The sequence below is a fragment of the Drosophila virilis genome, chromosome 3 (genome assembly GCF_030788295.1).
Source record: "Drosophila virilis strain 15010-1051.87 chromosome 3, Dvir_AGI_RSII-ME, whole genome shotgun sequence".
Classification (NCBI taxonomy): Eukaryota; Metazoa; Arthropoda; class Insecta; order Diptera; family Drosophilidae; genus Drosophila; species Drosophila virilis.
The window spans coordinates 12,167,500-12,189,413 of record NC_091545.1 but is presented as its reverse complement, the minus strand read 5'-3'; the positions used below and the strand labels follow the sequence as shown (position 1 = coordinate 12,189,413).

Below are 21,914 nucleotides of genomic sequence, written 5' to 3'. Positions count from 1 at the left end.
CAAATTTGACCTAAGATGGCGCCACACTGCTTTGTTTGCATATGTTTGCCGCAGAGCTGTCACCCGATGCAAATTTTAAACAACCATTGTTGTAACTGTAAAGCGCATAAATAGTAATTTTGAACTAAACGCCATTATTTTAAATGAAACTCAGAGTGTGTGTGTATAAATTGAAATCGTTTGTTTAGCAGAAAAACTTATGCAAAGGGCGCCAATTATTCAAAGCAAGCACAGTGTGGCCGTTTTTCTAGTATTAAATCGATAAATTTGCATGCGGTATAATTCATATAAACTGCTTACGGTCACTTTGGGCCGCGAGTTGGAACGCGAGTTTGGAGTTGGAGCGCACGAAAAAAGTAATAATTTTAATTATTAACAAAGTGTAAATAACTAGTGATATATACAGTACAAAACATTAGCATAGTTGTATTATTGTCACATATATCAGGTGCTTTAAGTACATTTTCAATTATGATTCAAATATGGCCATCTTCCAATTGAGGTCAAATTCGTGGAATAACTGTAAAACTACAACTACTTTAAAAGTTATTTGCTGTAAACGCGTTAAACCAGTGAAAACGAATGAAAAACCCGCAATTTCAAGTGCAATGTTCCAGCTTAAATAACAATTTTCCTTGGCCCTCAATTTGATGGCTTATATAATGCAAGTGGGCGTCTGCTTAATGCGCCTGCGCTTGTCTGAAATCTAGAAAAGTGAAATTTCTCAATTCATTAAAATTGCGTCGTCTGCGGCTGCCGGCCACGCTACGTCACATGCTTTAGTTAATGTCGTCTCTCAATATTGCAATGATGACGCAATTCTGCGTTTCGCCCAGTGCCGCGTGTGCTTTTTGTGCCCGTGAATCATACAACATCAGCGCTTGCGTTCGTTGTGTTGTTGTTGTTGTTGCTTCGTTTCTGCGTAAAGAGCGGCCGCATTGCCAGCATTTTTGTATTCCGAAAGTTCCCCTAAGTTCGAGACGCGCAACAATGCTGTGATATTCTCTAGCTGTCACTGTTTATCGAGCAACAGGTATTGCACCCAGCAAAGTGATTAGTCACAGCCAAGTCACAGACTCAACTCTAGTTGTTGCTGCTCAATGAACGCACGCGGTCTTCCAAACTACAAATGCTTGTTTGCATGTGTGTGTGTGTGAATGTGTGTCGTCCACTTCAACTGAAGTTGTTTTTGCATTTTCGATTTCTTCTTTTGTAGTCTCCACAGCACAGTTTTTCTGCGGCTTTTAGGGGGCTCGTCTAGTCTCCACTTGCGGCTGCAGCTGCATTTGGCCTACCCAACTGGTTTGTGTCTTGGCTAATTTGAATTTTTGCCCATTTCCAATAGAGCAGCTGATAAATTGCGCGTGTTTGAACTTGAAATGTATATTGATTAGCAAGTCCGACAATACATGCTTGAGTATGAATGTGTATATAACCTGTACTGAGTCATATGCCTGCATTATGGAAAGCTCTCTCGTCTCTTTCGCACTCGCTGTGTGGGCGGCATATTTAAAAAGCAATGACGAACACTGTCAAATTTTATTTGACCATAGAACGGACTTTGAAATAGCTGTAAATGAAATCTCCAGCCAAAAATGTAGCCTAAACACACAGACAGAAACACAAGCAGGCACGTCTGTAAAATATGTGATAACCGCATAAAGCACGATAAGTGATTGTTATCAGTATGCGCTTGGCCCCTTTTGCTCAGCTCACACACGCACACACATACGCATGTACGTACGTATTTTTATCTAGCCAAGTGTCTCAGCGCAATGTATATTGTGCGTTGTCATGTGCCTTTTTATCGCACATTTTGTTTTTCAACGTTTCGTTCAACGTACACGAAACAAAAGCAACAACAAATTCAATTCGATTTCTAAAAAAAAAAAAAAAAAAAAGTTGTGTGTATTGTTTTGTGTATTTGTTTTTTATATTTTCTACTCTGAACGCTGCACACAGCCGTTCGACCGATCGGGGTCGGGTAATCTTTCGGGTGCTCTGCGCCGCAACGTTCAGTCGACGCGTAGCACTCAACACGAACAAACCGTTTGGCAGCGTATCTGTAAGATACGACGTGACGAGTACCTATATATTCGGTTCGTTTTTCCAATGGCAACTATTTAAGTTATGCACCGTTTCTTTTTGGGAACAGTGCAGTAATCAAAAAAAAATATTTGTAAATTTCCCAGCAAATACACTGAAAACCCTCGTGCGGAAATGTGGCATTAAATTGTCATTAAAACACAACATATAATCTTAATTGGCAAAAAAATATATATATTGTTAAGCTATAATTAAAAAAAAAATATTATGACAGAATTCTATAATGCTGGCCGAACACTCACGCGAGTTTTTATGTTATTTTTTACTTTTTTTGCACTTATGTAATCTGTTTTCGTAACCAAAGCGCCGACGTCGACGTTGTTTGCGCGGGGCAGAAAAAAAATAATTGCAAAGAAGAGAAGAAAGAAAAAAAAGAAAAGAAAAACAGTTTGTGAGAAAAATAAAGCAAAAGAAGCAAACAGATAAATAACGGCACAAACACACAAACGCAAGCGCAAACAGCCAAATGCTAGAAAGAGACGCAGCTATGCTGCCGACGGCCAACTAATTAAATTGAATTGTTCAATTTGTTGCTGTTGTAATCGCTGCACTTTCAAAGAAACCCCCACCCCCCTCCCCCTGCGCATGTATGACAAGCGTTTAGTGACCGTTGCTCCAAACCGGTTTTCACACATGAGTGTGTGTGTGTGCGTGTTTGGGTACTTCACTTTAACCCACATATACATATGCTTGTACGTATGTGTGTGTGTGTGTGTGTGTGTGTGTGTGTGTGTGTGTGTGTGTGTAGAACTGACAAATTCGAGTGGCTGATCAGTGATTAAATTCGTGGCGTTCGCCCAGACACAGATCCCGAGTCAGTCCACGCGTCGCTGATAAGCGCATGTGACCTGTTCTCTGGTGCCTTGCCACGCCTTTTGCGTAGGGCGTGCCATTTCATAACATTGGCAGACGCACGCGCTGGCTTGGCTTATCAAGACCAAAAAATTTCATGAATTAATTAAAGTCTGTGTGTTCAATGCAGCTTTCAGAAATTTTTGACAATCTTTTATGACTTGAGTTTAGATTGTGTCTGGGCTGATATTTCAGTTTATCAGATTTGCTCAGGTTTAATCAACTCCAGACAAATAAAGCAACGAGCTCTGATTGTTGTGTGCGAGCAAATACAGGTATACGAAATCATTAAAGTCAGGCTGACAATTGCGCAGCACACCAAAAAAACAAATAAAACAAAAACAAAAACAAAATAGAAAACAAGCACAAATAAGCCATAATCTACAGCAGCATATATAATACATGCATATATATACATATGTGTGTATGTATGTGTATGCGTTTAAGTTGATATATATATGTGCACATATACATATACACACATTTCACCACTGTGCAAATGAGTTTTTGGCAAACAATCAAAAAGGCGAAGGCGAAACGTCGTGCGGCAACCGACGTCAATTTTTTGACGTCATCAACGATCAGTTCGTGGGTCACGTGCCTGCGTCCGAGGGAAGGAAGCTGTCTCAGTTGTTGTCCCGGTCTGGTCTGGGCTAGACTTAAAGATAACTTCACACACACACACACACAGACGTAGAGTTACATGCATGCATATGTATGTATATTTATGCTAATCGGTGGCCCGCTAACTTGTTTATTTCATAATCATCGTTAGTTGGCAACAAGTTGCAATCAATTTTGAGACTTTTTGTCCATGACGTAAAAGCAAACAAAATATGCTTAAGTGCATGGGTGTGTGTGTGTGTGTGTGTGTGTGTGTGTCACTTGTATAACGCGACTGCATTATCTTATCAGGCGATTACAAAAGCGAAGGCGTTGCTGCTGTCTCCCGCCCTGACTGCGTGCCACTTGTCCAAACACAACAACAACTATTTACACTAGGCTACATATTTGTCAACAATCAACGTCTCAGTCTGTAATTGGCCTTTCGATACACAGAGAGAGAGAGAGAGAAAGGGGCACACATTCAGACTGCCTGCCTCTTAATTGTCTATATATATATATATTTAACTTAATATTCTGTTTATTTCGCTTTTGCAGTTATATTTTGTAAAGCTACAAAATGCATAGAGCACACACGGCCTTTAGTCTGGCGTTATCGCCCATGGCGCACAAAAACTTTGCCACATGGCTGCTCAGCAGCAACAGCAGTCAAAAGGTAAGCGAATATATTTATTGAGTTTATATTAGAAACTAAACGCATTCAATATTCAAGCAGCTGATCAAGGCCACCGCCGCTGCAGCCGTGCGCACCTACAATTCGGCAGCCGCCGAGCCTTTCGCCAATGGCAGCACCGCATCCTACGTGGAGGAGATGTACAATGCCTGGCTGCGTGACCCCAGCTCTGTGCATACCGTAAGTGCGCAGCTAATTTCAAAAACGGGGCAGTTCAATTGCCTCGCAGCGTTAATTAAACGTGTTTGTTGGCCTTAAAAAAAAAAACAGGTTTAAATGCCTTTTGCTCGAATTGAAAGTAACATTTGTTGCCTCGCCAAGCCAAATCGTTTATGGTCCAGTTTTAAGGGCCTTTCGAAATTTGTTAAAAAAAAAAAACAACCAAAAACTAGCTGATAAAGTTTTAAGTCGTTTTTGGTTTATGTAGGTCAGAAAACTTATTGAAGTCAAATAATTCTTAGAAACTCGTTGCCAAAAAAGAAAAAACAAGTTTAACTCTATATATGGCCAGGTTGTTGAACTCCCCAATGCATGCATATCTATATATGTATATATATATGAATATTTAATTCCTATTGAATTGATATATGTGATTATTTACAGTCCTGGGATGCATACTTCCGCAGCAACTCGTACGTGAGCCCGCCCAATTTGGCGCCCGTGCAGGCGAACACGCTGCCGCTGTCGGCTTTCAATTTGGGCGGCGCTGTCAGCGCTGCGCCCGACTCCAAGACCATTGATGATCATCTGGCCGTGCAGGCCATCATCCGCAGCTATCAGGTATGCTTTTGCTGGGTCCATAGCGCTTCCTCGCTTTCCCGCCCGCCCCAAATAGAGTTGAACAGTTGAGATTGCAGCCGCAAAGCGTACTATCTGTTGGCGCTTTTCGTTTGTTTCGTTCGTACATTATGTTGTTATATATATATATTGATTTTTTGTTATTTCATTTAGGTTTCTATTTAATGCTTATGTTTATGGTTTCATTAGAGCTGCCCCCCTTTTTGTGTTCTCCATAAAAGCAAAAGTTCAGATCACACACGACTAGCTTCGAAATCTTTTTATGTTTTTATATGTTTAGTGTAACAATCCAATGCCCCACACGCTCCACACCTTTCCACCATGCGTTTATTGTTTACATTGTAGTTTTTCTTTCTAGTATGTGTACAATTAGTTTGTTTGGAAAGTTAAGCACTCGGGCATTCATGAGTAGCTTCATCTAGTTACTTTATCATTGCGATCTTTTTCAAAAGTAGCTGCTCTCAGGACTTTAACCTTTTACGTTTTGTCATTAATTTAGCACAGTTTCTACAGCTGTTTAAGACATGATGATCTATCTGGTTTATGTAGCCGCAAACTGTCTTCACTTTGCTTTATTTCCTTGCACCGCATTAATTTCTTTCAATATCTTTTGATTCTCAATGGGTAGCTAGCTAAATCTTAATCTGAAACATGAACAACATAATAACCATGTTAATATTCAAAAATATATACTCTACATGTGTGTATAATCAAAACTATTTATATATATATATATAATTATAAATATATATATATATATGGATATATATGTACTATATATAGTCACGTGGTCATTTGGCATCTGATCTGGATCCGCTTGGAATTTTAACACGCGAAAAAACCGTTTGCAAGGATGGTCTTGCACGTCGCGCTAATGAGGATGTGCTCCGGCAGCATTCTGGGTTTTTGTTTGGTAAATTCCTTTTTTGCAAAACTCTTAAACAAAAAAAAAAAAAAACACCTGTTCACATTTAACATAGACACCCCCGCCCTTCAGTTGCACCCATCCAATATCATTTACACACAACACGCATACGCAAAAAAAAAATACAGTTGTAATCGTTTTAGCGCTTTGAAGCCTTTTTAACCCACCCATTTTGATAATATACTTATATATTACATGAAATTCGGAGTTGATGAGAGGCACAGGCAGGCAATAATAGTTATTGACCAATATTTACCTTTTCTAGAACTTAAGTTAGTGAGTTTTCTTTAGTTGAAATACGTTCTCATAAGTGTAAGTAACTATCGGTGTTTGGCTTTCACGAACTTTTATATCTATATCTGTTCTCCTAGTGCACCAAAGCGTTTTGTTCCAATTGCTTTCAACGTTCTATTTAATCAGTCTGTAAACCCGGTAATAACTAAGAACAAGCTCATCTCAATTAAACAAATTATTTGTCGCTCTAATGCTGCTTTCTTTGTGCTTTTTTTGTTGCTGTTTTATATACAATTTAATTGATTTCGTTTATGCTATAAAACTTATTAATTTTTCTTCTTTTTTTTTCATTTATTTTTATGTTTAAATGCTTCCTAACCTGTCCCCAAAAAAAAAAAAATATATATACATATATTTAAAAAAAAAAAAAAAAAAAAAACTGCAATCAAAACGCAATTCGTCAAATCATATAAACAACGTTAAAAATTCAAATCCAAATTCTCTTTCTCTCTCTGGTATTATGTGTGTATTGTGCAAATTAAACAACAACAACGACAAAAATATACATAAACAAAACATTGTTAATATGTAATACTTTGTAACCAACACACAACAACAACAACAACACACAACCACAACCTACACCAACCACACACAATACTGACACACACGTTAGATTCGAGGACATAATATTGCTCACCTCGACCCACTCGAAATTAATACACCAGATTTGCCTGGCAACACCTCGACGAAATCCATTTACGCTAATTTCAGTTTTGGTAAGTAAGCTTAGAGGCTGCAGTTGTTAATAAACAAACACACACAAACAAACAAATAAAAAAAGTGGGTGTGGCGCATGCCCTAAACGCCCCCAGAACCAACACATGCCACAACAGTACGAATCATTGTCTTTTGGTTTCTTAACTTGTGTTTTGTTCCGTTTTTTTTTTCGTACTATTTATATATATATGTATATAAAACCCGCCAATACTACTTTGTTTTGTACTAGTAACCCCCATTTTGTACCTTTCATGCACACAATCAAACAAAAAAAAACCCAATTTAAATGTATAAAAAAAAAACCCTCTCCGATATAAAGAACCAAGTAAATATCCATCTATAATTAAATTTAATTATATATCTATTGAAGAGTACAGTCTTGTATAATTTATCAAACATTGTTTTTATTTTTTTGTTGTTCCCATTGTCATGCAAAACTATTGTTTTTCCAGTTTATTATTTTCTTCTTTTCCATCTTGAGTTTCCGATTAGATTGCATGTCGTCAATTGCTATTTGCATAGTAAACAAGAGAAAACCAAAAACAATTTGCTATTTGTTGTTGTAAGAAGAAAACAATAATTTACACATGGCATTAAAAATGTCGCTGACAGAAAGATAATAAAAGAGAAATAATCGAAGCAAATGTTGATTAACTATTGAATAGGCAAGATGTATTGCATGCCTTGGTGTTATTCAGATGCATATATATATGTGTGTGTGTGTGTATAAAATTCCCCTCAGAACAAAGAACAAGAAGAGAACTTTTTAAATTTATATATATATATAAAAAAACTATATACGAGACAGATCAGCACGCATCTGTACTCATATTTATATAGTGCACAATTTACAGACCACAATCATTACACTCCGAATTTCAAATCGCTTACAAAAACTAATCAGCATCATTTAAAGAAAACCACATACCAAGCACAAATACTAATAGTTTCCTTTACAAAAAAAAAAAACACACACCCAAATCCGAAATAACAGGCGAGCAGGACATGGAGCGTCAGTTCAAGCTGCCCAGCACCACATTCATTGGAGGCGATGAGGCTTCTTTGCCCCTCAAGTAAGTCAACCATTAGCCAGCTCGTGAAACTAGTTATTAACTTTTGCATTCCAACTCTTTTTTAAGGGAAATTCTGAACCGTCTGGAGAATGTTTATTGCAATAAAATTGGCGTGGAGTTCATGTTTATCAACTCTTTGGAGCAGTGCAACTGGATTCGCAAGCGTTTCGAGACGCCGGGCGTGCTCAACTTTACGCCAGAGGAGAAGCGCCTGATTCTGGCACGTTTGACACGTGCCACAGGTTTTGAGGCCTTCTTGGCCAAGAAATACTCATCGGAGAAGCGTTTTGGTCTCGAGGGTTGTGAGATTATGATTCCGGCCTTGAAGGAAATCATTGATGTGTCCACCGAGCTGGGCGTGGAGTCTGTCATCATGGGCATGCCACATCGTGGACGCCTCAACACTCTTGCTAATGTCTGCCGCAAGCCATTGAATCAAATCTTTACCCAGTTTGCTGGCTTGGAGGCCGCTGACGATGTAAGTCCTTAATACCCTCTAATATTTAGCGGTAAACTTGAAGTCTTCTCCATGTTTTAGGGCTCCGGTGATGTCAAGTACCATCTGGGCACATATATTGAACGCTTAAATCGCGTGACCAACAAGAACATTCGTCTGGCCGTTGTGGCCAATCCCTCTCACTTGGAGGCCGTTGATCCTGTTGTCCAGGGCAAGACACGCGCTGAGCAATTCTATCGTGGCGATCAGGAGGGCAAGAAGGTGATGTCCATACTCATTCACGGAGATGCCGCCTTCTGCGGCCAGGGTGTTGTCTATGAGACGATGCACTTGTCGGATCTGCCCGACTACACGACGCACGGCACCATCCATGTGGTGGCCAATAATCAAATTGGCTTCACCACCGATCCACGTTTCTCGCGCTCCTCGCCGTACTGCACGGACGTGGCGCGTGTCGTCAATGCGCCCATCTTCCACGTCAATGCTGACGATCCGGAGGCCGTGATGCATGTCTGCAAGGTGGCTGCCGAGTGGCGTGCTACCTTCCACAAGGATTGTGTCATTGATTTGGTTGGCTATCGTCGCAACGGACACAATGAGATCGACGAGCCGATGTTCACGCAGCCGCTTATGTACCAGAAGATTCGCAAGCACAAGAACTGCTTGGATCTGTATGCTGATAAACTGATTGCCGAGGGCACCGTCACCGGCGAGGAGGTCAAATCTGTGGCCGCCAAGTACGAGAACATTTGCGAGGAGGCGTTTGCGTTAGCCAAGACCGAGACGCACGTCAAGTACAAGGATTGGTTGGATTCGCCCTGGTCTGGTTTCTTTGAGGGCAAGGATCCACTGAAGGTCGCGCCCACTGGTGTCAAGGAGGAGACTCTGATTCACATTGGCAACCGTTTCTCGTCGCCACCACCAAATGCCGCTGAATTTGTCATTCACAAGTGAGTAGCCAACCGCGGTGCCAGCTAACTTGGTCCAACTAATCCACAAACTAATTATCTTTCGCGCAGGGGTCTCATGCGCGTTTTGGCCGCTCGCAAGGCCATGGTTGATGAGAAGGTCGCCGATTGGGCCTTGGGCGAGGCCATGGCCTTTGGCTCCCTGCTGAAGGAGGGCATCCATGTGCGCCTCTCTGGTCAGGATGTCGAGCGTGGCACTTTCTCGCATCGTCATCATGTGCTGCACCATCAGCTGGTGGACAAGGCCACCTACAATTCGCTGCAACACATGTATCCGGATCAGGCGCCCTACTCTGTCTCGAACAGCTCGCTGTCCGAGTACGCTGTGCTGGGCTTCGAGCATGGCTACTCCATGACCAATCCCAATGCTTTGGTCTTGTGGGAGGCGCAATTCGGTGACTTCAGCAACACGGCGCAGGCCATCATCGATCAGTTCATCTCCAGCGGTCAATCGAAATGGGTGCGTCAATCTGGTCTAGTCATGCTGTTGCCCCATGGCATGGAGGGCATGGGCCCGGAGCATTCGTCGTGTCGCCTCGAGCGTTTCCTGCAGATGAGCTCTGATGATCCCGACTACTTCCCACCCGAGTCGGACGAGTTTGCGATCAGACAGCTGCACGACATCAACTGGATTGTGGCCAACTGCACGACGCCTGCGAACTACTATCATATTTTGCGTCGCCAAATCGCCTTGCCCTTCCGCAAGCCATTGATTCTGTGCACGCCCAAGTCGCTGTTGCGTCACCCGGAGGCCAAGAGCCCCTTCAGCGAGATGAGCGAGGGCAGCGAGTTCCTGCGCATCATACCCGACCGCGGACCAGCTGCTGACAATGCCAGCAATGTGAAGAAGGTTGTCTTCTGCACGGGTCGCGTTTACTACGATCTGACCAAGGCGCGTACCGAGAAGCAGTTGGAGAAGGATATTGCCATTGTGCGCGTGGAGCAGGTGCGCCTATCATTAAGTTATTCATCAATTTGCATTTAAATGCATTTTTAACATTTGCAGGTGTCGCCGTTCCCCTTCGATCTGGTCAAGGAGCAGGCAAATCTGTACAAGAACGCCGAGCTCGTCTGGGCACAGGAGGAGCACAAGAACCAGGGCTGCTGGACCTATGTCCAGCCGCGTTTCCTCACCGCTCTCAACCACAGCCGTGATATCAGGTGCGTGCTAACTATTAAGTTTCTATCCAAGCAATACCAAGAGAAACACAGAAATCCGCCCCATGCCACAACAAGTCGCAATCTCTTTACTCTCTCTCTCTCTCAATTTTTCTCTCTGGATTTGTTAGCTGCTCTCTGCAGTTTTTTCTTTTACGTTGGTTTTCTGTGACTTAAGTTTAATTATTTTAATTCAACTGCACTTAATGCACTCTATTATTTATTAGTCACTCTTCTAACTTTCTTACTGTGCATTCTGGCACTCCGTTTTTTTTTTTTTTGGTTCTCTCTCTCTTTACTGAGTTTCCAGTTCTTGCCTTAATATCACATTTGTTTTTTAATATTTAACTCACTCTCATCGCACTCAGCACCTGTCATCGCTTTAGCTAATCTTTTTTCCAGCTTTTACTAATTTTATTTTAAAAACCTTAGCGTGCCCAGAGTCTTTCTACTTGCGATCGTTCTCTCTCTCTCTCTCTCTCTCTCTCTCTCTGTCGCTCGCTCGCTATTTCTCCGGGAAAAGCCTTAGTCTTAGATCTCTTTTTCACACACACACACACACACACAACACACAGTCGCACACCTCTACAATTGACGAATGTTTGAGTCCCGCAGACATTTCCATAAACTTATCCAAAATTGTTGCATTTCGAAAGTGTTCCGCAAGTGAACTAGTTCATTAGCACGAATTGGCTTCATGTGAACCGACCAGACAACGCATACACACACACACACACACACACGCGCGCGCACACACAGATACACACACTCGCACACATCATATCATATATTATAATTTGCATGGCTTTTTAATGATCTTTGATTTTTGATTTATCTCGAACGATTATCGTTTAGTTTTGTTAATTTGTTTTACTTAACTAATGATGTTGTTGAGTATCAAGAATGTTTTGTTCCTTGAATTATCCTTATCCTATCCGTTTGTTTAAGTACCAATTGGCAAAGTAATTCAAATACGTAATATCCAATTAAAAAAAAAAAAAAAAAAAAAAAACCAAGCAAAATCAAACCAAAAACTTGTCCTCTCTCTCTCTCTTTCTCTCTTCTCTCTCTGTGTATGTGTTATTGTTACAGCCAAAGCGATGAACAATCCACCTTCTCCAATACAACTACTACTACTACCACTGATAATACTAATCACGAATCCGATACCGATTCCGATTCTAACTCCGACAAAAAATCGAAACCGTGGCTAAGTCGCATGTTTGCCAGCGATAAAGGTGATACCGTTGCAACGGCGACAAGCGCCACGGGCGAGTTCAATGCCGCCAAGCATTTCGATTTAAAGAACGTACGTCACGATTTCAATAGGCCCGCGGGCGATGCGGCCGCGCCGGGCGTGCGCAAGACAAAAACCGGACGTAAAATTAGGTGAGAGGGCAGCAAATCAAAGATATCTCGTAATACTACCTGCATACTCGATCTGCGCGTCAATTGAACTACCTACCTAACTACCTAACTATAACTATCTAAATCTAAATCTAAAACTATCTACGATCTATCTAAATCAGCAACCAACTATCTATCTATCTGCAACATAACTCTCTCTCTCTCTCTCTCTCTCTATCTATCTGTATCTGAAGCCTAAATTCGAACAGCTCCCAATTAATCTTGTTCATTTCTATGTTTGCTTCGTCTCTGCCCCCCCTCCAATTTTTGGGAGACTGCATTTTAATTTTAAACACATTACCAATTTGCGTTTCTTGTTTGTTTCTGTTGTTCTCATTCGAGCGCTATTTGGCATGTCTGTTGATTTTTATGGGTTCCACACATCGAATTCATAGGCTATACGACTCCGATACTCTGTCATAAGCCAAAACTAATCCAATCTTTCGCTCTCTATTAATACCTTCCACTATCGAACTTTCTTATCTTAATGCAACTATTTTTGTTTTAATTCATTTTAATTTCTGTTCGTCGCACGCGCATTTTTTGTATGTGTTTTCTTTTGTTTTCCTTGTTTTTTTTTTTTTACTGATATTACGAACTCAACCAAGTACGTAAACCCTACTGATCCAGGAACGTTTCGTTTTGTATGTTTGTTCAATGTTTGTCTTTTAACCAAAACAAACAAACATACACCACCGAATACATATACACTACAGAAAACAATCTTAAAGATCGCCTTTTCTTTGAGAACCCAAAAGACAGACCTTACTTCATTCCAGCTGCTTACATTAAGATCTCAATGGGAAAGAAACTCCTTGTAGACCAAACAGGTTTTATTTGAATATTCATGAATTACACCAACATGCATTATCAATTTTTATTAAGATTTGGGTTTTGGTGTCCTGTTCACAACTTCTGTCCTTGTGTTATCCTAGGGGATTATCCTAGTTCTGCCCCTGGCTATCGAAGTACGCTGCATTCTTGTTTACGCATAATTTCTAATACTGGCTAAGACTCATTTCATGGAACATGCCTGACTAACTGAACTATCAGCTAACTATAATATTAAGTGCATGTTGTCTAATCAAATCAAATAGTCAAAAAAAAAAAAAAATGTTATGTGTACTCACTTTTGATTGTGCTCAAATGGCCAAATAATATTGATTAATATAATCCTGCAATCCTGACTATCTGCAGCTATACTGGACGCGCTTGTGGCGCCTCCACGGCCACCGGATCCAAGGCCCAGCACATTCGGGAGCTGAACGCGTTGCTCAACGATGCGATTTCAACTTAAGGCGTCAACTGGGATATTTGGCTGGCATGATGATTATGAAGAAACCGAAGAGCAGGAAGCAGATGGAGTTGAAATGAATATTAATTATGATTATATATATTTTGTAATAGAAACGTATGCAGACAGACTCTTTGATACGATTTATTTCTGACGAAATTGTTAAGTGCATTGTGTGAAAGTAATGAAATTTTAAATATTAGTTTAGTGAAATTGATGAAAATGATGAGCAAAATCCAACAAGAACACGAAATGTTTAGTGTTTAGCGTTAAAACAAATACAACAAACAAACAAAAACAACAACTGAAATCCAATCACAGTAAATCTTTAAAGTAAAGAATTCAAATTCTAGTAGATAAAATACAAAACACACACACACACAACACACACTCGCAAACATATATATAGAAAGCAAAAACATTTTCAAAATGAATGTAATTTTATTTTACTTTTATGCTTAATATTTATTTTATTGTATTATATATTAATTAACCATCTCAACAACTTATGAATTGCAAGTCCTTGTTGCAAAACGCAAAAGAAAGAAATCATTAAGTGTTTTTGTTTGCCTTTGTTTAAATAAAAGTATATATATAAACATATATATATATATATATATGCGCCGACATATACAAGAATTAGTTGACTAATCAAAGGGGCGGAACAACAATATTTATCAGGGATGTTGCGACTATTTTGCATCGGTTATATTATAAAGTGTATCAACAAATGTAATGGGAATGCTTTAAGTATTTATACTGTCACAATTTTTGAATGTACTTAGAATTAAACGATATATACGATATGCGATACAGATATATACATATATTTTTTGTTGGATTACCTTTTTACATTAAACCAAAAAAAATGAAAAGAATCCCCTCTGCACGATTTGCAGCACTTGTGCTATAATTTATAATGTCTATCAAATGTTATAGTATCCATATAACATAATGCACCCTTTTCTCGCACCAATATATGATATTGAACGTAGAGTGATAATTGAAAACTTAGGCATACAACTTTTCCAACAAAACTTATTGAATAGTTAAAACTTTGACTAACTAACGACCCGCAACTAATGAAAGAGTATGAGTATGTGTGTGTCAAGAACTCAACTTTTAATATTTCTAATGCTAAAAATAAAATAACTCACTTTGCGTCAGCGATAAAATTTGCTAAAAGTTAAAAAGTAAGTAGCATGTTAACAACAAGTTAAAATTTACTAACAAAAAGAAGAGTATGTATAAATCGGTTTATGAATAAAGTATATACACAAATAAGCCTACACATAAGATCTTTGAATGGGTTTACATGTCAAGAAATTACTCACTTAGCTTAAGATAAGCTAAAACTAGAATTCGTAGATAAAAAGTAACCCTGAATGGATTATCTAATAAGCTCAAGCATTTACTTAGTTTTTAGTTATTTTGCTGTGTTTCCTTTGTAAATTGTTAAGTTTATTTCTGGGCCAAGTTTAAAGCCAATTCAAACAAGTTTTACAACTTCGCTCTGAATTGGCCTTAGCTGTTTTTTTTTTTTTGCCCGGCCCGCCTAGTTTATCATAGGAAGTGACGCAGTGCATTTTCCATTTTCCCTGCCATTCTAGCCTATTCTTTTTCTCTTTTCGCAGCACTTTCACATCATGTTGTGTTCCTCTGCCGCCTGCGACGTCCATCTTCCTGTCTGACAACTTGGACAGCACAAATTGGGCAAGTAAAACGTTCACTTTTGGCCAATTTTCACGCAGATGGGCAGCACTGGCCGATGGGCACACATACACACACACACGCACACAGCAATTTCATTGAACATCTTCGAGCGTTTTACTTTACTTTCTAATGAGCGCAGCATTTCTCGTTTTGTGCTGATCGGAACGCCTTGGGCGATAGAAAACAAAAACAAAACCAGCTCCATGTAAGTTGTTAAATTTGCGGCCATAACCTGTTTTGAATTCTTTATTTGCTTTTTTATTGACACAAGTTGTTGTTTTTTTTTTCTTGCCAAAAATGGGCACAGTTAGCAATATTTACCGTTGCCTGGTGAACAGCCCTGCGCAACGCTTGAAAGAACTTCACGCAAAAGCTCTTGCCCGGCTGCATGCTAATTGGCTGTTGTGTTAGCTGCGCAAAGGGAACACCCTGTGATGCGCAGTTGTTGCTGCGCGCATTATTTAGCCTGCAGCGCAGCGCAGTTCGCCTGAAAGCTCTTGCGAGGCGTCAGACTAATTGGCTGCAGTTCAAGCTTTTCAATGCTGCTCTCCAGTCCATTTCTTTTGTATGGTCGCTTCGTGCGCTCTGACCTCCTCGGCATCAAAGCTTCAGCTGCAAGCTTCGTGTCGCTGACGTCGGCAGCATGCGCGCTGCTTTAACTTTAGGTCTCGCTCACTTTTCAGTCTTGTTGTGCCCGCGGACGCGATCGTAAGAAAGCAATAAACCAGCAAACGAAACGGGTCGCAATTGTATTCGGATTCCGATTCGGTGTCGTTTTCGGTGTCGGTTTGTTATCGAAACCAATTGGCATTGTGCAACCGCGTTGTGATTGATCGATTGTGGGGCGCTGGCAATTAAAACAAAAGTAAAAGTGTGCGCCACAAAATGTGGCAAGTGCCACAGCAACAGCAACAGCTGCTCAGCCGGCAACGGGAAAGTGCATACGAATTCGCATAGCAAAGCGTTTGCCTTAAATATAAATACATAATGCGCGCTCGATTTGTATATGAAAAGAAGTCGCATAATTAGATCAGTTTATATAACAGATCCGACACAAAGAGTCGCCTCTGACCAAATAGAGTGTTTTGTTTTGTTATTGTGTCAATCAAAAAATCGGTGTTACGAAACGCCTCAAAATGTAAGTGCATTGATAAGACAAAGCTTTTATAATTAAAAAAGAAAATTCAACTTTTTATTAAGAACATTTTATAGTTAAATATGTTTGTTGACATTATTAATGACTAAATCAGAGCTATAAAAATTATAAGCGATGTGGATAGGGTAGGTTTATTTTCAAAGTGGGGATAAACATAATAATTTTAACAAAGGAAATGCTGTTCCGTTTATTTTTAAGAATACTCCAATTGGAATGAGCGACCTTTTTTTTTTATTGCATTATGCCGATAAAAGTGCGCTATAGCTGCTCTTATCGGACGAACGTTTTCTCAGAAATACACACACACACACACATATATATATAGCTGTGTGTGTGTGTGTGCATATCTAAGTCCGTTTGTCGCTGCCTCCGCTGGAAACGCATGTCAATGGAAACTCTCTGATTCATGCAAATTGTATTTGTTTTTCAGATTTGCTCTGCGTTTATCTGAGCCACTTATTACGCACTGTTATTTGAGTAATCCATGAGATAGAGAGAGGCACACATTTGTAGAAACAACAACAAATTGATTTGTTTGTTTATTCTGGCTTTTTACGCCCTTCTTTGGCAATTTACTTGATTTTAGAAAGCTGCTAAAGACAAATAAAGGTTGGCAACGCGTTTCGACGAAAGTTTTGCGGCTCGTCTGCCCGCAATAGATCAGCTCAGATGATCAGCTGAGCTGATCAGTTAAGCTGATCAGTTGTCCAGTTGAGCAATTGCGGAAATCTCGCCACTTTTTGTCGAGGTGTTTTCACATACATATTTGTAATGCTCTCCCCACACCCTTTGGACGCTTCTCAGAAGCACTTGCTCGTTGTTTATTGTCTTAAGTAATTTAAAAGTTCACTTGTGATGGTTAAAGTTGCATATTTGATTACACTGTGCAACAATAGTACGAGCTAAGAGGAGACTTTAAACTAAATTGTATAAACATTACCTATAAAAACATTTACTCGAATTTATGAAAATCGCATAGAAGGGCGACTATGAAAAGATGAACAAAAAGAGAGAGAGAGAGAGAGAGAAATATAGAGGCAGAAGAAATGAAGACTGTCATTTATGAAAATCGCATAGAAGGGCGACTATGAAATTATGTAGAGATAGGCAGTGGGAAGGAGGAGATGAAGTAAGAGACAGAAATTGAGTATAAGCACAATGTATCAAAGGAATTGAGAGAGTTAAAACAACTTTCTTAAAAGGTCGACTTTCTGTCAGGCTTATATATCAGACTGAGAGGAGGCGAGAGGAGCGAAAGTACGAGGGCGAGGAAAAAGGAATAAAATGAGAGTGAGACACGAAAAAATTTAAGAAATATATATTATAGAAGAGAGATGGAAGCAAGAGTGTATAAAGTATAAGATAATTGAGGGCATGAAAATCGCATAGAAGAGCGACTCCGCAAGTTTAGACAGCGATAGGTTTATTGCGTGCGAACACGTAAGTTTTGTAAAGTTTGTAGCCGAGTGTGTTGTGTTGTGCACACAACAATTTCTTCCTGTCTCATTTAAAACAAGCTAAGCATTATGGCAAATATGTGCAAGAGAGACAAGAGTCGAGTCGAGTGCCTTAACTGGCCAGTTGATGTGTCTGGTAATGTCAATGTAATTCTGTAATAAACCCATTCGCCAGGTTTCCGTTTGCAGCTATGAAAATTTAACCATAATAATATAGTTATGCACACAAATTATATAGTACACACAAGTTGACAACATCTGCCGAGAGAGTTGAGATGAAAATAAAACACTTTCCATTTCCATCGGGCGATGAAAGCCAATGCGAATGGGAACAGCTCGTGTGCACACAGCTTCTTCTACATATTATTGTTATTATTATTAACTTTATTATTATTTAGCTCATGATTTGCATAACAATTTGTTACCAGATATGCCAGCATTATTGTTACGTTTGCCCGCCGCATAATTTGGCCACAACGTGGGTGGGTGGGTCTTGGCCCAAAGTATTCGGATAATTGTTCGTAACACGAACAATTCATAGTTTTTCTTTATCGTATCTCACAGATGCACATAATTTGTAGGTGGGCGTGCTGACTCAACGTTCAGTTTAAGATCAAATTGGGTTTATGCTAACGATACACTGGAAAAAATAGGGTGTCTAAAGTTTTAAAAGCTATGAAAGTTAGAGGGCTCTAGTCGGATCTGTCTGATTAGGGTATATAAAAATTAAAGATACTTTTCTAGAGGCTACAGTTTAAATTTGTTGAGAGTAGCCCTTAAAACTTTAGAGATTTGCTCAAAAAACAAGATTTCGATAGCGATTTTGATCGATTGCTTGGAAACGGGGCTAGCTATCGATTGTGGGAAACAAATTCATACTGAGCGGGCTCTGAGAAAAGCTAAGTTTAAGAGTCTCAGGTGTCTAGCTCTTGCAGGTTCTGAGATGGCTAAGTCGACTCAGTTGACCAGGAATATATATATATACCTTATAGGGTTGGAGATGATTTCTTCTCTCTGTTACACACACAACCTTTGCATTAGATTCAGACCTTAACCAGACTGTATTAATTTAAAGAATTTTATGCAAGCCACATAAACAATATGGTTTTAATTTAACAATAAATTAAAAGTAAGTCAAAGCACGTACGCGTATGCGAAAGTTAAGATTAAAGACAAAACAAAATTTATTACATATTCCATGTAGAACAGCGTCAAGAAGAATTCAGTTTCAGTTGATTTGAGTTAAGATTAAAGACAAGATGATATGTAACAAATGTGGTCTATAAGAATGCGAAACATTTCGCTTTACTTCATTTTTCTGTTTGAAAATGTCAGATTCATTGCATTTTCCTGAGTTAAGATAAAAGACAGCATGATATGTAAGAAATGTGCTCTATAATAATCTAGCTTAGTTCTGGTAAATTAAAGACTGAGTAATCTGTACCAAATGTGTTTTATAATAATTCCGTTGAGTTTATGTTTTTTCCCCGAGCTTGGCGATTGTAAATTTGGGAATATATGAGGTTCTTTAGCTGAGTGTAGATCCCAATCCAAACTGACCCGGTTTTTTTTCTCGCTCGGTTTTAGTTTGATTTTTTACTTTGTGGTATGCTGCTTTGAGGGGCATTCCTGTGGCTCTGACTCATGCGGCACATGCCGAAGAAAGTGTCAAGTGGACCATGCTGGACCCAAGAGCTGACGCTACCAAACCCGTTCGATTACAGTGCCGCACAAAAGTCTGTCGCCACGCACGTGTCGGCCGTTCGGCGCGCTCTCCACAATTTTGGATGCCTGGCAAATTGTGGCTGGCAATGCATTTGTTGCGCCAGCCAATGAACTTTGCCTGCGAATGTTTAAAACATTTCACATCAGCAGTTTTTTAGCCCCCCCCCCCCCCCCCCCCCCCCCCCACTCACTGCCCCTCTCCTTAACTAAATGCATATGTCTTTAGCTGGAAAAACACGTAATTGCCGCGAATTTCAACTAGTTTCTGACATCGCAAGTGTTTCGCTGAACAGTGATCGGTGATCAGTGATCAGTGATCAGTGATCAGTTATTGATCATCGCCCGTTTTTATTCTTTTTCGCAGTTGCCAATTTATGTTCGAATTTTGTGAAATTCCGCATCGATTTTTTGTTTTGTTTCTCCGCTCATTGTTATGCATTTGGCATTTGGTTGTTGCAAGTCGTGCGACACTGATTTCACATTGAACATGTTTATGGCATTCTATATAGTTCAATGTTGTACATTTTGGCAGCTGCGAAACGGTGTCGGGCTCGTGGGCGACTCGCCGTCCCAAAATGTGGCCCAGAGAGTTCAATCAACGCCAAGTTTGCCAAAGATGAGCTCAGGTTTTTTTTTTCTTTCTGTTGTTGTCCTCTAATCTAGAAGAGCGTGTGCTTGGAGAGGGTATTGTTCAGTTTCAACTATTCACAATTTGGCTCAAATGTTATTCATATGCATATGAATCGAACCTTGAACCTACATGAGTAGCCCGTAAAATACTAAAATAGTTGCTATCTTCAGCACGCCGAAGTTTGAATACCCTTGGCTTGAGGCTTTGTGAGCAACACGAATATCAAGTTTGATTGAGATTAACTTGAATCACAAAAGAATTGTTAATTCTATGATAGCTCTATGATATAGTGATTCGATCTGTCTGAGATCTTTGGATCCATGCAGATATCTTTAAGCTCGAGGCGTAATATATATAGATACATTTCGAAGCAGATCTAGAGTATATATACAACTTATGAGGTCGAAGATGTCTTCTAGACACATTTCATTATAAAATTCGAATACTCTTTTATTCGGTTAGGGCTTTAGAAATTTGATTCGTTCCGTAACTTAAAATGTATCTTAGCTTTTGCGAGATAAACTACGAATACTTTCCAAACAAATCTTACTTTGAGTAGAAAATGCATACAAGAAACTGTTCAGGAGCCTGCGAGGCTTATGTGTTCGAGAATCGAACCGCCAAGCGAGAGGTGTCCGGTTCAAATCCAGCTGTAAACCTTTGATACACAGCACACGATCGAAGGATCAAACCGGCGTCTAGAAAAGAAATGTTATCATCAAAATTTTATATTATTATAAGGGTATAGGGTATTTGCTGGTCAGGCTGACTCAGCTTGTTGCCAGTTGCTTACTCAGCTATTAAATTCCCTGTGACGTCTGATTGAAACCTTTTTGCTTTTGCTTTTGATTTTGTTTCCCTCGTTAAGTTAGCCCCACGCGCTCGTTAGCTGATATTTGGCATTTGCCGACTTTCCTCTCGATTTACCTGTTGCGATATGGTTTGGCCAGAGTTAACTGATTAATCACGAATCATCGAGCGACGACCGCGTGAAGTACGTGGCACGGTCTCGCTGCGCATTCGACGCAGATCACGTTCAAATTAGACCCCCTCTCCCGGAGGGGGGGGCAAGGTCGGCAAGAACGGAGAACTGAGCTACAAGTGAAAATTTGCCATTACGAATTTGAGCTATCAGATTTCATATTTCCACTTGCATTTCCATCCCCCTTTCCATTTCCATTTCCATTGCATGCGACATTTGGAAAGTCGTCTCGCTCTCAAATCTCAAAGTCTCTGACATCAGCCGCCAAATGAGTTCTGCCAGAAACTAACTAGACCAAAGAAGTTGGCGCTAGAAATTATGCGCCAAAACGCACCGAATCCCAAATACCCTGCACTAAAAATGTCTGAAGTATAGAAAACTTGTGGGAAATTTAACAAATAGACAAATATCTTATAGCAAGTCAGCGTGCTGTTGTAGAGTATGCCCGACTAGTAGATGCTCTGTTTAATTTTAGAATCGCGTTTTGAGGTTAGGTATGCCAGCAAGATATAACTAGCTCTTATGAGCTCCGAGATATGCTTGGAAATCGATAATTATCGGTTTTAAGAAAATGAGGCAGATATCTAAAAAACTTGTAAATATCCCAAACAATATTGATGTCGGATTTGCGTTTAGGTATTCCAGAAGTGAAAGATACCCTCTTATAAGCTCTGGAATATATTAAATAGGTTGTTAAGATATCGATATTTATCGATTTAAGAGAATAGGGCATATATTTATTGTGAACTAGCAGATACCCTGTATAATTTTGGAGTGGGACTTAAGGTTAGGTATTCCGGAAGTCAAAAATATATCTAGATTTAAGAGATACTCCGAGATTTGGTAAAACAAATGCGATTAAAAATCGATATTTATCGATTTATTGTTTATTTATCGATAG

The 21,914-nt window shown here is 39.7% G+C and overlaps 2 protein-coding genes across 11 annotated transcripts in view; both read left to right on the top strand.

Moving 5' to 3' along the window:
- The first annotated feature begins 265 nt into the window (after window positions 1-265).
- Window positions 266-14,224, top strand: Ogdh (oxoglutarate dehydrogenase Nc73EF). 10 transcript variants are annotated; one of them, XM_032434573.2, is made up of 12 exons: window positions 266-356; window positions 4,120-4,237; window positions 4,295-4,435; window positions 4,859-5,035; window positions 5,837-5,966; window positions 7,987-8,065; window positions 8,132-8,543; window positions 8,604-9,472; window positions 9,542-10,436; window positions 10,497-10,651; window positions 11,741-12,037; window positions 13,253-14,224. In XM_032434573.2, the coding sequence occupies exons 2-12, from the start codon at window positions 4,142-4,144 to the stop codon at window positions 13,350-13,352; spliced, it is 3,351 nt and encodes a 1,116-aa protein (XP_032290464.1). In that variant the 5' UTR covers window positions 266-356; window positions 4,120-4,141; the 3' UTR covers window positions 13,353-14,224. The 10 variants fall into 10 exon arrangements, with proteins under 10 accessions (XP_032290464.1, XP_015030711.1, XP_070064084.1 ...); XM_015175225.3 differs by lacking the exon at window positions 5,837-5,966 and adding an exon at window positions 6,889-6,991 and having other exon boundaries at window positions 267-356; window positions 4,298-4,435; XM_070207983.1 differs by having other exon boundaries at window positions 267-356; window positions 4,298-4,435.
- Window positions 14,225-15,757: 1,533 nt separating this feature from the next.
- The window catches only part of Exn (Ephexin), a 28,834-nt gene continuing 22,677 nt past the window's right edge, over window positions 15,758-21,914 (top strand). The window contains exon 1 of the mRNA XM_015175227.3: window positions 15,758-16,200. The gene's annotated coding sequence lies outside the window, so the exon portion shown is untranslated. The remainder of the gene's footprint in view (window positions 16,201-21,914) is intronic.

What these genes read in the sequence shown, in the direction of transcription:
- Ogdh (XM_032434573.2), top strand. Translation starts at nt 4,142, where the DNA reads ATGCATAGAGCACACACGGCCTTTAGTCTGGCGTTATCGCCCATGGCG. An exon ending in GCTTGGAGGCCGCTGACGAT is followed by an intron (nt 8,544 to 8,603) that starts GTAAGTCCTTAA and finishes TCCATGTTTTAG; the next exon opens with GGCTCCGGTGATGTCAAGTA. An exon ending in AACCACAGCCGTGATATCAG is followed by an intron (nt 10,652 to 11,740) that starts GTGCGTGCTAAC and finishes TTATTGTTACAG; the next exon opens with CCAAAGCGATGAACAATCCA.